Source organism: Pteropus medius, unplaced genomic scaffold (genome assembly GCF_902729225.1).
Source record: "Pteropus medius unplaced genomic scaffold, Ma_sr-lr_union100, whole genome shotgun sequence".
Taxonomy (NCBI): domain Eukaryota; kingdom Metazoa; phylum Chordata; class Mammalia; order Chiroptera; family Pteropodidae; genus Pteropus; species Pteropus medius.
The window spans coordinates 22,720,841-22,733,992 of record NW_024346667.1 but is presented as its reverse complement, the minus strand read 5'-3'; the positions used below and the strand labels follow the sequence as shown (position 1 = coordinate 22,733,992).

The window sequence follows — 13,152 nt, the reverse complement described above, 5'->3', positions numbered from 1 at the left end:
TCCCGTTTTCTAGCATCTGAGATAAATAGCTTCCTCTCCTTTCCCCTGTCTCCTTTTTCTGTTTGTAAAAATCTAGCTATTGTGAGTAACTAAATTAGTCAGAGCCTCCAAACGCAGACTCCTCTCCTTGGCTTAAGTATGAAATTTTAGGATACAGCCACAATCAGCTCTTCACAAATGTTTGAAAAATTAATCAGCATAAGAAGCAGAAATGTTGGGAAACTACTTAGAAAAAAGGAGCTCCTGAGATAGAAACAGAGATTCTAGGGGTGGAGGGAGAGATCAGCAGGCAGAACACACAGGATTTTTAGGACAGTGAAGACACTCTGTACGATATTATAATGATGAATCTAATTCATTACACATTTGTTCAAACTCATAGAATATACAACACCAACAGTGAACCCTAAGGTAAACTATGGTCTTTGGGTGATTATGATGTGTCAGTATAGGTCTGTCCTTCGTAAAAAAAAAAGTACCATTCTGGTGAGTGATATTGATAAAGAATGGGGGAGACTATGCATGTGTGGGGACGGGGGTATATGGGAAATCTTTGTACCTTCCTCTCAGTTTTTTTGTAAACCCAAAACTGCTCAAAACAAATAAAGTCAGAGACAGACAGACAGACAGACAGAAAGACAGACAGAGACACAGAGAAATATCTGATAGGTTTACCAAGTATAGATTCTGCCACAGGCTGGAAGGGAAACCATAAAGTAGGACCATGTTCCTGACTTGTATCAGTTTTGTTTCTTCCATTTGGAGGTAGAGAGGTCTACACGGATTAGGGGAGAGAAGGAAAACTAAGGAATACAGACAGGTTCTGCCTGCTGATATTATATACAGAAAAACTGCACTAAGTTGGATCCCAGCACCAAAATTTAAGTTAAGGTACCTGTGCTGAGCAAGCTGCTTCAACCAATCCACTACTCAAAAGTGCAGTCGCCTTGAGAGAGGGAAGGCCACCTTCTGATGAAGATAAGCTACTTGCTATGTCCCTGTGATCTTGAGATGGGATTAATACAGGGAGATAGCTGGAAGAGTTGGAGAGAGAGGCAGGTATTTCAGTTTCTTTGAGTTATAAGAGGTACCATTTATTGAATGGTACCAAGCACTGTGCAACAGGCATGACTGACATATATAATCTTTAGTCTTCAAAACAACCTTGCAAGAAAAGTGATTTTTCACCCATTTTACAGGTGAGAAAAATTAGAGAGAAAGATGTGCCCTCCACCATTAAGTGTAGGAGCCAGGTTTGAATTCAAGAATACAAATCCACAATAAAATCCCTCCTCTTTTTATTAATCCTCAAAGTATAGATTGAAGACCGCCGTCTACACTTTGCAGTCACCTAAACCTAAAACTCAGAATTAATAATGCTTGCGAGGCCCTGCACCATCTGGTCCCAGCGGATCTTGTCTCATGGGAGCACTGGTATTTCGAAGAACTGGTGCATTCATGAACTCAGGAACCCCTCCAAGGGAAAAAGTCCTCCTGCTCTTCACCTCTTTGAATTCCACCCATCAGATCCTAGCTCCTCGGTCAGGCCTCCCCTAACCAGTCAGACTAAAGAGCACTCACTCCTTCCTTTCACTTGAATCTGACTTTACAGACTTGGTCTGAAATTACTGCTTTGTATCATCAATTACTTTTTTAAACTTAACATCTATTATTTGCACGATTAAATGGGAAGCTCCCTAAAAATAATATTTAGACTTCATACTTCCTTATAAACTCTGCAGAACTTTAAACTCTTAGGTACTTGAGATATTAATCTGCAGAGAAGGACTACACATCATGCATTAGGAAAGAACTCACTGACTTGAGTTTGAATTCTCAGCATCACTAGTTAATCGCTTAGTAATCTCCAGCAAGCCTTGATTTTCATCTATAAAATAGTATAATCTGATAATCTATAAATTAGCTAATAATACCTACCCTCAAAGGGTAACTATGAGGCATGAGTGAGATGAGTAAGTAAAAGCAAGTCGGCACAGAGCCCAGCACATGGTAAATAGTTTTATTTTCTACAGATATTAGAGGGGTCGCCTTTATAATTCTTGGGAAGTAAGTATTTACAGGCATCTTAAAAGATTTCAGAGAAGTCATTTACATACATATTCTGTAATAGGTCCACTAGTTAACAAGGTTTACAATATGAAAATACATCTTTAAAACCATAAATGGCTATTTGCATTATAAAACAATTTTTCTCCTAATTTTATTTTTTGCCCACCCAATTTTATAATACAAGAATTTTTTAAAGGATATTTACCCACAAGTTCATTACATCATCTGTTGTATTTTTGTTTTCCTTTGTCACACATTTACATATTTTGCTAAAATATTCACCTTGTATGTACCAACTGGTTTTGTTTTTCTCATTTAACATATCAAACATTTGATTATATTAACATTATGTAATACTGAAATGTTAGTTATAATATACTGATAATTATATATAATTATACTATATTATGTTAGATTATATAATATGTTAATATTATATTAAATATACAATTTGATTATATTGATACGATCCTCATAATCATTTAGCCATCATATAATATCCCATAGAGCTAACATCACAATTTAGCCACCTTCCTGTTGTTAGACAACTATTTTGATTCTTTTTAGATTCTTATCATTATAATATCCCATAGAGCTAACATCAGATGATGTCTAAAGAACATCTTCATGCACGAGTTTCTTTTAAACATCTTCATGCAAAGAACTTTTTCCTTTTAAATCATTGGGGTCAAAAAAAGTACCAGCATTTGTATGTCTAGATAGTACTGCCAAACTGAATTGCAAATGAGCTGAAAACAATCGGCACAGACACTGGACAAGGGATCAGTAACCACCAAGAGTGAGCTGGGGACCGAGTCTCACCACCACCCCACCAGTATTGTTTCCTTCCGGGACTTTAAATCATCTCCACTAAACAGCCGCTATGCTGTTGGCAGGCGTATAAATAGGTGCAACATCTCTGAGGAACAATTTGGCAGAAACTCCATCCTGGGTCCTTATCCTAGAAATATACTTGAGCTTCCATATAAGGAACTAATGACCTGGAATTTCACCATCTCTAACAAAAAATCCTGAAAACGATCTACATATCCATCAATAGGTTACTGGTTCAAATTAGTGTGCTTGGTTGCACACGAAAATTATCCAGGGAGTGTTTCTTAAAGACAGACATGTAGGCCCCAAGCCAGACCAATTAAATCATGTTCTCTGAGAGAGTGGTCTGGGCGTTTAAATCTCTCCAGGTGACTTAAACGTCCAGCCAGACTTGAGAACCACTGGTTTAAATCAAGTATTATACATGCGTTTATTCAATGGACTACTAGGCAGCTATTAGCAAAAAGCGGATACACAGCGATCACCATTTTGTGTGAATGAAAGAAAATATTCTTTTCCTTGTATTTGCATAAAATATTTCTGGAAGAATATAAAAGAAACTGGTATAATAATGGTAGCCTTTGGGAAGAAAGATTAGCGGTATGAAGCAAAAGGCTTGCATTTCGATATATATCATTTTATTCTGTTTGATTTTTAACGAGGTGCGTTTAAAAATTAATAATTTTGAACAAAATAAAATCACAATTTAATTTGTAAACAATTTTTCAGAAACACATGGCACTAAGCAATGTATAGTATCCCACAGCAAGTCGCAGGTACCAGTGTTCACATGATCTCCATGGAGCCATGGCTACTTGCAAAGAACCAAGTGGCTACCAAGGGTTGTTCTTTCCCCTGTGGACAGAGATAGTAGTTCCTGCTACCTCCTTCTGCCCTAGCAACTAACTTATTCAATGTACCATTCTAAAGCAAACAGTCATTGCCTGATAGGCTCGGGGAAACTGTTTACTCACGGTTCACTTCCTCACGCAGTGTAGGTCATCATTAATGATATGTTGGTCTGGGCTATATTCTTCTTAAAGAACATGTCAGATTTATAAACTCATTTTTAAGTTAGTTTGTCAAGTGGAAAAATCATACATGGAAAGCAGAGATGAGTCTATCTTTTTTTCTAGAGCACTTACTTCATATAACATGCAAACAGTCTCTGCAGAGTTCAGAATAACAACACTGTTTTCCTAATTAAGTGTGCTATAACTTAAATTTGAAAGAACCAACTGGATTGCATTCTACAATTTCAGTTTTACCAAGCTACTCAAGAATTCAAATAAATTTAAAAAGTATAGAACAGTTTTACATTTATCAATGTGCAGCTAATAATTTCAGAGGTTTGCAGACATTTAAGTTAAATACTTTTTCAGCAGGTCACAATTTTCATAGCTGTGGGACTTTAAAACTGGATCTCAGATATATTACACTTAAGTGTCTTTTTTACTTTTTGTTTGTTTTTTGAGGAGGGAGTAAGTCCCTTCAGAGTATTTAGCTTCCGAATTTTATACCAGAAAAACAATTCATTAATATCAACGGAAGAAGGAAATTGAGTTGTCTATAACAGATTCCTTTTAAAAAATGTCGCAATCCATGCCAGATACATTAAGAAAGGCACATTTCTACTAAGAAAAATATTAGTATTTCAAGAGATCAGATTCTAGAATACCAAGAATCTTTAATAATCATCAGTTTATAACTGATCAGTTATAAACTTTTATAGTCATTTGTTCAACAGGTATTTATTAAATGCAACTTCCTGCCAAGTACTACACTAAGCTGCAAAGGCAGGGCTAGGATTTAGAAGAACTCTCATATCCATGCTCTAACCATAACATGTACGTTTTCTTGCTTCATTCAATTACTTTTAAATGTATGCTTTAAAGTAGTGAATTTTAAAAATATTGTCACTATTTCTCAACCATATTTTATAAAAGAGCTTGACTTTGAGTAAATGAAGATGATTAAGAGCCAAATGCTAACAAACATTTTTTTTTTCCATCATCCCTAAGTTTTCAACTGTAAGAGAGAGAAAAGAAAATGTCTAATTTTTCTGGGTACACCAGAGAGACAGAGTTGGCAATGTGAAGTATTTATAAGGTGTTAAAGGCAGAACTGATTAGACTGTTGATTTTGTTGCTTCCAACACATCCTAAATCAACACCTGTTTCATCTCTTGAGGAATGTGCAGGTTAACATCTAACTTGTCCTCAACTTGTGAAGAAATAGAGTTGCCATGACAACTGAATGAAAGTTTAGTTAGACTTTATCCAAAGAAATGCGAAAATCCACTCAATTTCGTTTAACTGATGTATATGTACTTATAAGCAAATTCTAGGTTTCTGTTTGAAAAACTGTCAAAGTAAATGTTAATGTGTCCTGTGAAAATATTTCATGAATAAAATATTAAACGCACACCCCTTTTGGTTAGAGTAGGCCAAACTTCATAAAATTAAATAATAACCGTTTGACCATTAAATCTTGGTGATGCTGCATTTAGTATTACAGGGCCTTGAGTATACCTTAATCAAGGAAAAGCAGATACTCCTAAAGTTAGTCTATTTCTTAAATTGTGTTAAATTGTCGTATACATGTTTAATTTCTGCTGATATCTGTATATACAATGTAACCTAGTGTACATTCAAATAAGTAGACTATCGATTTTCCTAGAAAAATATTTCTGTCATAAATACAGAGTTAAAGTTGTTGACATATGCTGCACAGTTAAACTATTACCTCTCAACATGCAACTATCTTTACTGGGAACCAGACTGAGGGCCTCACCAGATATGTAGGTTCTCAGTCCACCCCATCAGCTTTTGCGGGATGAATTTCTACGGCCCCAATGACCACTCTCACTTGGACAACTGAATGAGCTGGTGGTCATTTTCAATTAGACATCAGTGGATAATCAAACATCAATGATTGTTTATTGAAAGATGCAGTATATCAAATACAGAAATGCTCTTATTTATGATTAAAAAGTTTTAGGTGTGGTGACAAAAATCATCTTCATAAAGCAGTACACATATCTCTTTATAACACTATACTGGGCATTTATTCTAGAGTACCATCTATAACTTAAGCAAAATCTAGGGACAAATAACTAGAAAAATATTCTAAATATATGAAAGAATGAAAGGCACACAGAAAGAAATATGATAATCAGGGCTCCAGACTCAAACTAATGTTAAAATCTTATGTAACAGAAACAGCACTCTGCTATACAGTACTTATCTGCAGCATTCTGTATTAATGGCTACACTTATTGTGCTTAATATACTGTATTATTTTGGCACAAACAGAAAGTGCAATAAGGAAAAAAAATATGTAGCTTGATGTGTGTGAAGGCACATTGTCCTTTTCAGAAGTCCATTATAAAGGCAGCTGGACAGATTCTGACTGAACACAAGTGGGATGCCAGCCCATCTCCTTCCATCCCCAGCCCACCCTCCCATTCAAGCACTGGTCACAAAAGTGGCTGTGTGGCCCTGAGAAGTGACTCATGGATGTTCCATTTACAGACGGGGTGGAGTTGAGGGAAATTACTATTTCATGCCTAGTTAGCTGGAAAAGTCCATCCTGTTTTTCCTCTTTTCTATAATAATCATTTTTCACAAACCTGAGATAAAGAATACTCCATAAGTAGGAACTCACCAAATATTTCAGCACTCTTACACGCAAAGTGAAAGATTGACTTGTACAGCCAAGGACATGATCTCATGGTGCAGGCCTAACAATTCACACTAGGCAAGGGACTTGTACAATCAGGATAAAACATTTGTTCCTTTTCACTACAAAAAAAAAAAAAAAAAAAAAACAATTGCTGCAGAATAAATACGGATGGTTTAAATCAGATTCACCCACCAGGAGTTCACCCTGGCAGCTGGAGCATTTCATGAGTGCAAGGACAATCTTTTACAACTTCCTTTGCCAATGAAACACAACAGCAAATTGGCTTTCTTAAACTGACCTCACGAGCAAACCGTGAGAAACACAACCTAAAGCCACAACAAAAACCAATGCTCTCTTTAGAACTATACTCATTAAAAGAGCATATGCTTAGCCCATCCCCAGGACCACCTACTAAGTCAAATGACAATGTGTAATGTGACCAATTCACATTTCAGAACTTAAAATTATAATGCATGTCTTAGCTTTAAAAACATTTAATCCGATCCCCTTCACTTATCCAAGTTTTCCCAGTATCTAAAAGATTGTGTCCCTTTTTTTCTAAACATATTTCAAATAAATCTTAATTAGCTCTTTCTCGATCACAAACTTGAGATCTGTGTAGGTGAAGACTGGACTTCTGAGCTCAGGGGAAACAGTGACCCTGTCTGACAAGTAAAAATTTTGCTAACAATTTGTATATTGCCAACCATTCCCAACATCACCAATTAAAATGACCTCCTAAGGTTCATAATGAACTTAGGTTTAAAGTACATTGAAATTCACAGTATATTACTTTTAATAACAGGACTAATAGTTATTTTAACAAAGAGGAAAAATTCTATAGAGATTTTATTCAAATCAGGTTTCTCCACAAATGTTATGCTCACAGCGTAAAATATCCGAAAGACTATTTAACATCTGAAATCATTTAAATCGCAAAAGTAACACAAATTCATTAGAGCAAAATCCAAAATACCAACAAAAAATAAAACACAAAAGTGTAAAATAAAATTTTCACCTGCCCCTTGGCAACCACTGTCCTGAGCCTTATCCACATATGCATAATCAATTACATACTCCTATTTTAAAATATTATTCATACAAATTTATATCTTGTATTTACTTTTTCTATTGAAAACACATTTCCCTGTGTGTGTGTGTGTGTGTGTGTGTGTGTGTGTGTGTGTACACACACATATACACATGTATGTACATGTGCATGTGTGTATGTGATATGTATACATATGTATATATAAAACAATGATTTGGCTGTTGCAGAGTATCATCCATTAAGCACCTATATCATTTTTTAAATATCATTATTTTTAACAAATTTTATCCTCCAACTAAATAAGATTTTATTCTTGATAATAAAACCTTACAAATAATTCTGAATATAAATATACCAGACTCCTACGAATATTTTTGAACTCCCAGTAGCCTCCATCCATGTCTGAGTTACAGCCTGCTAAGTGCCTTTAACACTCTTCTGAAAACTTAAGGTCTCTGTTTCATCATGGACAACATCAAGGTGAAAAAATAAGTAAATACAAACATGTCACCTTCAGTTCTGTCTCAAGTCCCCTATCGACAGAAAGAAAAAGATCTCTGAAAAAGATCTTCTCTCAGAAAGAAAAGATCTCGATTTAGTAAAGCCTCAATATGAATAACGCTGAACTCCATGATTTAAAAGGCTCTTAGTAATACTTAAATCATTTTGTATTGCATTTTATCTTTTCAAAAGATTTTCAAACTCATTATATTACCTCCTCACCACAACCTTATTTTATATAGGACCAGTGCTGTCACTTTACAAATGACTAAACCGAGGACCAGTGAAATGAAGAGACTTGCTTGGTCTCACTTGGTACCTGAGGCTGGACTAAATCGATGGTCTCCTTGATTTGTCTCCCAAGTGCTTTCAACAGAACCCACTGCATTAGATGGAACAGTCCCTTCTTTACCTCTGACGAAAATCTCTAATAATTCCCCACGGGGTATATCATGTTTCACGACAAAGAGATATGATGCAACGCGTGTGCCAATAAATCCAAAACATCAGGCAAGGCAACAACCAGGAACACTTTTAGAAAGCAGTAAAAATAAATCAAAACTATTTATGTGTTACATATCTTACATTACAGGGATTAAAAATATGAGCCTCGTGGAACTAAACTGGATTTTTTCCAGAATATTCTCCACCCTGCCTCGGAAAAGACTCATTAGAAACACTCGTGTCCTGAGAGCTGGAAGCACCTCTGCGTAATTTCCCTCTGTGCGAGGGAAGACTGAAGTCACCGTCCCGCCCTCAGTCATACCAAGGATGAGAACTGTGGGTTCTTAATGCTGTGCTTAACGTAAAGATTTACTTTATCGGTGTCTGAATGATCTTCTTGTTATAGTTTCCAATGTGTTACATGCTGTTCATTCTTCCTGGTGTAAAATTTGTTGTCCTTTGGACTGCAAACTCCAGTAGGTGGGACCAAGGGTGTCCTATCTTGAACCGTACCAACTGGAGCACAAAGCCACAAGCACATAGGCATCAGATGCTATTTGATAATGACGATAAGTGGATTAAATTATGTTTATACTAACCCAGTAACAGATTACTTAAAGTTGTTCTAACAGAACAATGTGGATTAGCACTAACTAGGCCATTCAGGACTGGAGGGGAGGAGTGGAGCCTACCCTTCCCACTGGCCACCAGGCAGCTAAAATGCTTTCATGTACTCCTCACACCTCAAGTGATATACATGCTTACTCACTTCATCTAACTGGTCCAAAAAAGAACATTTGATAACCCACAATCTTTTTTACCTTCCTGTTGCATACACATTTTACCAGAGACATTTACCTTCCTGTTGCATACACAATTTACCAGAGACATTTATGTCACTGAGCATATCTTGGCTTTAAAAATTTTGTAAATGAACACGCTGACCTTAAAACCAAGGTAACCAAGAACCCAATTCTCCTTCTGACTTGAGCCTCTAGACGAATAATCTATTTCTGTTCTAACTTATCTTCTGGAACAAAGGGTTATTCATACATATATTTATGTATTACTTAATTAAAAGTGAAAGCATCCTGAAGACAAGCAAATAGAGACTTCTCTCGAATTTCAAAACCACAATGCAATTTTATAACTTTAAATAGAACTTATAATTCAAATACCATAACCATATAGTGATCCTAACTACTTCTCCCAAACATGTAAATTCAATCTCTTCTGATTCCTTTTCTGTTTTCCTAGCAATCTCTTTCCTGAAAGTTATGAAAAGGACTGTTTGTCAAGATCTTACAAGAAATACACTTGAGAAGGAATCCTGACTGTGATGATTCTCTTTTTAGATGGAAGCCAGAAAACATGAAGATCTGAAAACAACTTATGATCTAAGCTACTTATATTGGACAACAAATTTCATCACTAATCAACTACAGTATGTAAAAACTGGAGGAAGGAGAGAATAGTAAGAAATCCTGAGAGTGAACAGAGTCACATCCAGGGCAAAACCTGATGAAGTGTAAAACTGCAGAGACACGTAGAAAAGTTTAAAATAACTAATTCAAGTTCACCACAGAAATATATAAAAGGCTTCCACAAACTCTAAAATAATGTGTGTGTACATACACACACACATACACACATGCAGATGATATAAAAAAAAAAAAGCTGGATCTTATTTTTACTTAATTTCCTCCCTCCGTCAAATACATGGCAATATATGCTACGAAACTGCCAGTCTACCCGAATCTTTAGGAGACCTTTTATTCTCAAGATCTGTAAGTTACTTACTATATTTAAATGCACTTAAGAATACAAATTCAAATTCATATTAGGAATATTAGATTTTTAACCTAAAGATTTACTTTAACTTCTCAAAATCTATTCAACTACAAAGTAGGCTCCTAAGGGCAACAGATCGCTTATAAGAGGAACACCCTTCTTCAAAAAGCACATGCTAGCTCCTATTTGGTTAAATCTGGATAAGATGAAACACGGGGTCATATTTTGCAGGGCAAGAAAGAGGAAGTTTCCAGGAGGTTTTTCCCAGGAGGCTACACGGCATCTAAAAGTTAAGTCAGGTGAAGAGAGCAGGAGGAAAGGTTTGCTTGGCTGTTCTTGGTTGATCTGATGTGCACTGGCTGATTTGTCCCCATCTTCCTGGGTCTTTACTGAGGTCTGCTACTTCACTTATTTTTCCAGGTGATCCCTAGCAGGGCTGTCAGTGAGATGTTCTGGTGAGATGTTCAATTGAGATCTCTATTTCTCCAAAAGACATGTAATTCAGAAATTTGTATAAAGTCCTAATCAGATCCATTTAAAAAAAAATGACAAAACAAAACCAAAAAAACAAAAAACGCAGTCTTTGGCATAATTTTGTGTTCTTCATGGGACACCAATAGAAAGTTAGAACAGTACACTGAAAATGTTCCCACCACATGGGAATCAATTTCCCTAATATGGCCAGGCCCTAAATATAGCCACATTTTGTTCAATTAAATTTGTGGATGGAGGAAATGATGGTGGGCAACTGGGCAGAGAGCACAGGAAACAATGACAATGTAACTCAACTATCTCCACTAGCATTAAAATGGCTTTAAATGTCCTTGACAAATGGCTGCCAAAGTAAAGACAACTGTAACACACATGCCCTTTTCTCTGCAGGCTTTGTTCCCCTGATCAAGTCTGGGTTACCGGGAGGGAAGAGAAGAAATTACACACCCTCGCTCTGAAGTAATTCTACCATTCTGAGAAGGAGCACAGCATCACTGGTACTCAAAGCAGTGAAAGGAATAGAATTCCCTACTCAAATTATAAGGACTCAGTTAGCCTAAAGGAAATATGAGAATTTAACTAGGGAGATGAAAGTTCTCACAATTTACCTTCCAAACAACACCACATACCCCCATACACCCCGTGAGTACAAAATATTTGTATTTAATGTTCACATAAATGCAGAGAGGAGCTGTGTGTCTTTTAAAGGAATGAAGTTCAAGAAAAGCAAACTCTAGAACATAAAACTTAATGCAAAATTTATTCAAAGTCTCACTTGAAACTTTTAAAAGGTTTATTATACTGGGTCTGTACTTGTTTAATTATAAATTGCTCTTGCAAGACATTTTTGCCAAAAAGCACCTAGCAGGGTTAGAGTTGGAAGTAGATGTTCAATAAAAAATTTGCTGGGGGAAAAAAAACCTGTTAAAGATAAATAAATGAACTTCTCAACTTAAGTGTGCTCAAAGACAATACAGGGCATTTTAAAGCATCTTTTAAGAGATACCCCTTGAAAGCAAAAGAGCAAAAATTTTAAAGACTGTTTGGGTCAAAATGAAGGCTGTGTCCTGTGTGGCTGTGGATCTGTTTAAGTTCTTTGCGGCAGTTTTCCCATCTGTAAAATGGGAATTATAATAACACCGATCTCACAGGGCTGTTAGAGAAATAAATGAGAGAAATCGACATTAAGCATTTAAGATCTTAAACGCTCCATAAATGCTAGCTATGATTATTCAAAGGTGTGTGTTCAGAAGTCAGATCTATTAAATATATGCAGCAGCTTCGTTAAACTGAAACCTCAGCCATTTCATAAAAGCATTTCACTCCCCCTTTCCACTCATCATGCGGCATCAACCTTCCGAATGACGTGGAAATTACATACTTTCATTCATCCGTCTGCGAGCTTGTCACATATAACAAGAAAGAAGGACGATGCCTTTCTTGTTACTGTTGCTCCTTCACAACTTCGAAATACTGTCACGTACACAATAGGTTGAAGCTGTCCTCAAGATGACAGCATACGGCTTTGCGTCCGCAGAGGTGCCCCAGCGGCTCTGCCAGGAAGGGGTTCATCCCAATTCCCGGCGAATCCCCCATCTCCATAGCCCAACAAGCGCACGCCCGGGAACCCAAGGAGCAACTCTCTAAAAGGAGGAAGGGACCCTGAGTATAGTCGGAAAAGAGAGAAGGAGCGAGAGAGAGAGGAGGAGGGAGCCTCTCGGGCACAGAGGTTTCGGGGCCACCCCGGGACCCGGCGCGTCCACGATGACAAGCCCCGGGACCGGGCGCCGGCGACGAGCTGCGACGTCCCGGGCGGCCCAGCGCCTGGTCCTTCCCGCCCCGGGCGGGTCCCGCAGCAGCTCGGGCCCCGCACCCGACTCGCCTCCACGGAGCCCCCTTACCTGAAGGCGGGCGCCTCCCTGGGCGCCCTGCCCGGGGCCGACGCCGCTGCGGAGCCGCCGCCGCCGCCGCCCTTCTTGCTGAAGAGCTTCTGGAGCAGGGTCGGGGCCATGACGCTGCCGCCGCCGCTGCAGCGCCGGCCGTGGCGCTCGCGGGGCAGGCGGCTCAGCGCGCGGCCGGGGGCGGCGGCCGCGGCGGCGGGGCCAGCGCGGCGGCGGCGGCGGAGGCGGAGGCGCGGCCGCCCCGCCTTCCGCGAGCGCGGGGCCGCTGCGGCTGAGGAACTCTGCTCCGCGCCGGGGCCGCCGGCGGCCGATCATATGACGGAGCCGGGCCGCCGCCGCCGCTGCCGCCGCCGCCGCCGCGCGCGCTGACAGTTACCTCCTGCG

At 38.5% G+C, this 13,152-nt stretch overlaps 1 protein-coding gene across 2 annotated transcripts in view; it reads right to left on the bottom strand.

The window, feature by feature from the left end:
• Positions 1 to 12,922, bottom strand: part of FNIP2 (folliculin interacting protein 2) — a 114,005-nt gene extending 101,083 nt beyond the window's left edge. For both annotated transcript variants that reach the window (XM_039876256.1, XM_039876259.1), the window contains exon 1: positions 12,769 to 12,922. In XM_039876256.1, coding sequence (XP_039732190.1) covers positions 12,769 to 12,878 — 110 coding nt within the window. In that variant the 5' untranslated portion in view covers positions 12,879 to 12,922. The remainder of the gene's footprint in view (positions 1 to 12,768) is intronic.
• Positions 12,923 to 13,152: the final 230 nt, after the last annotated feature.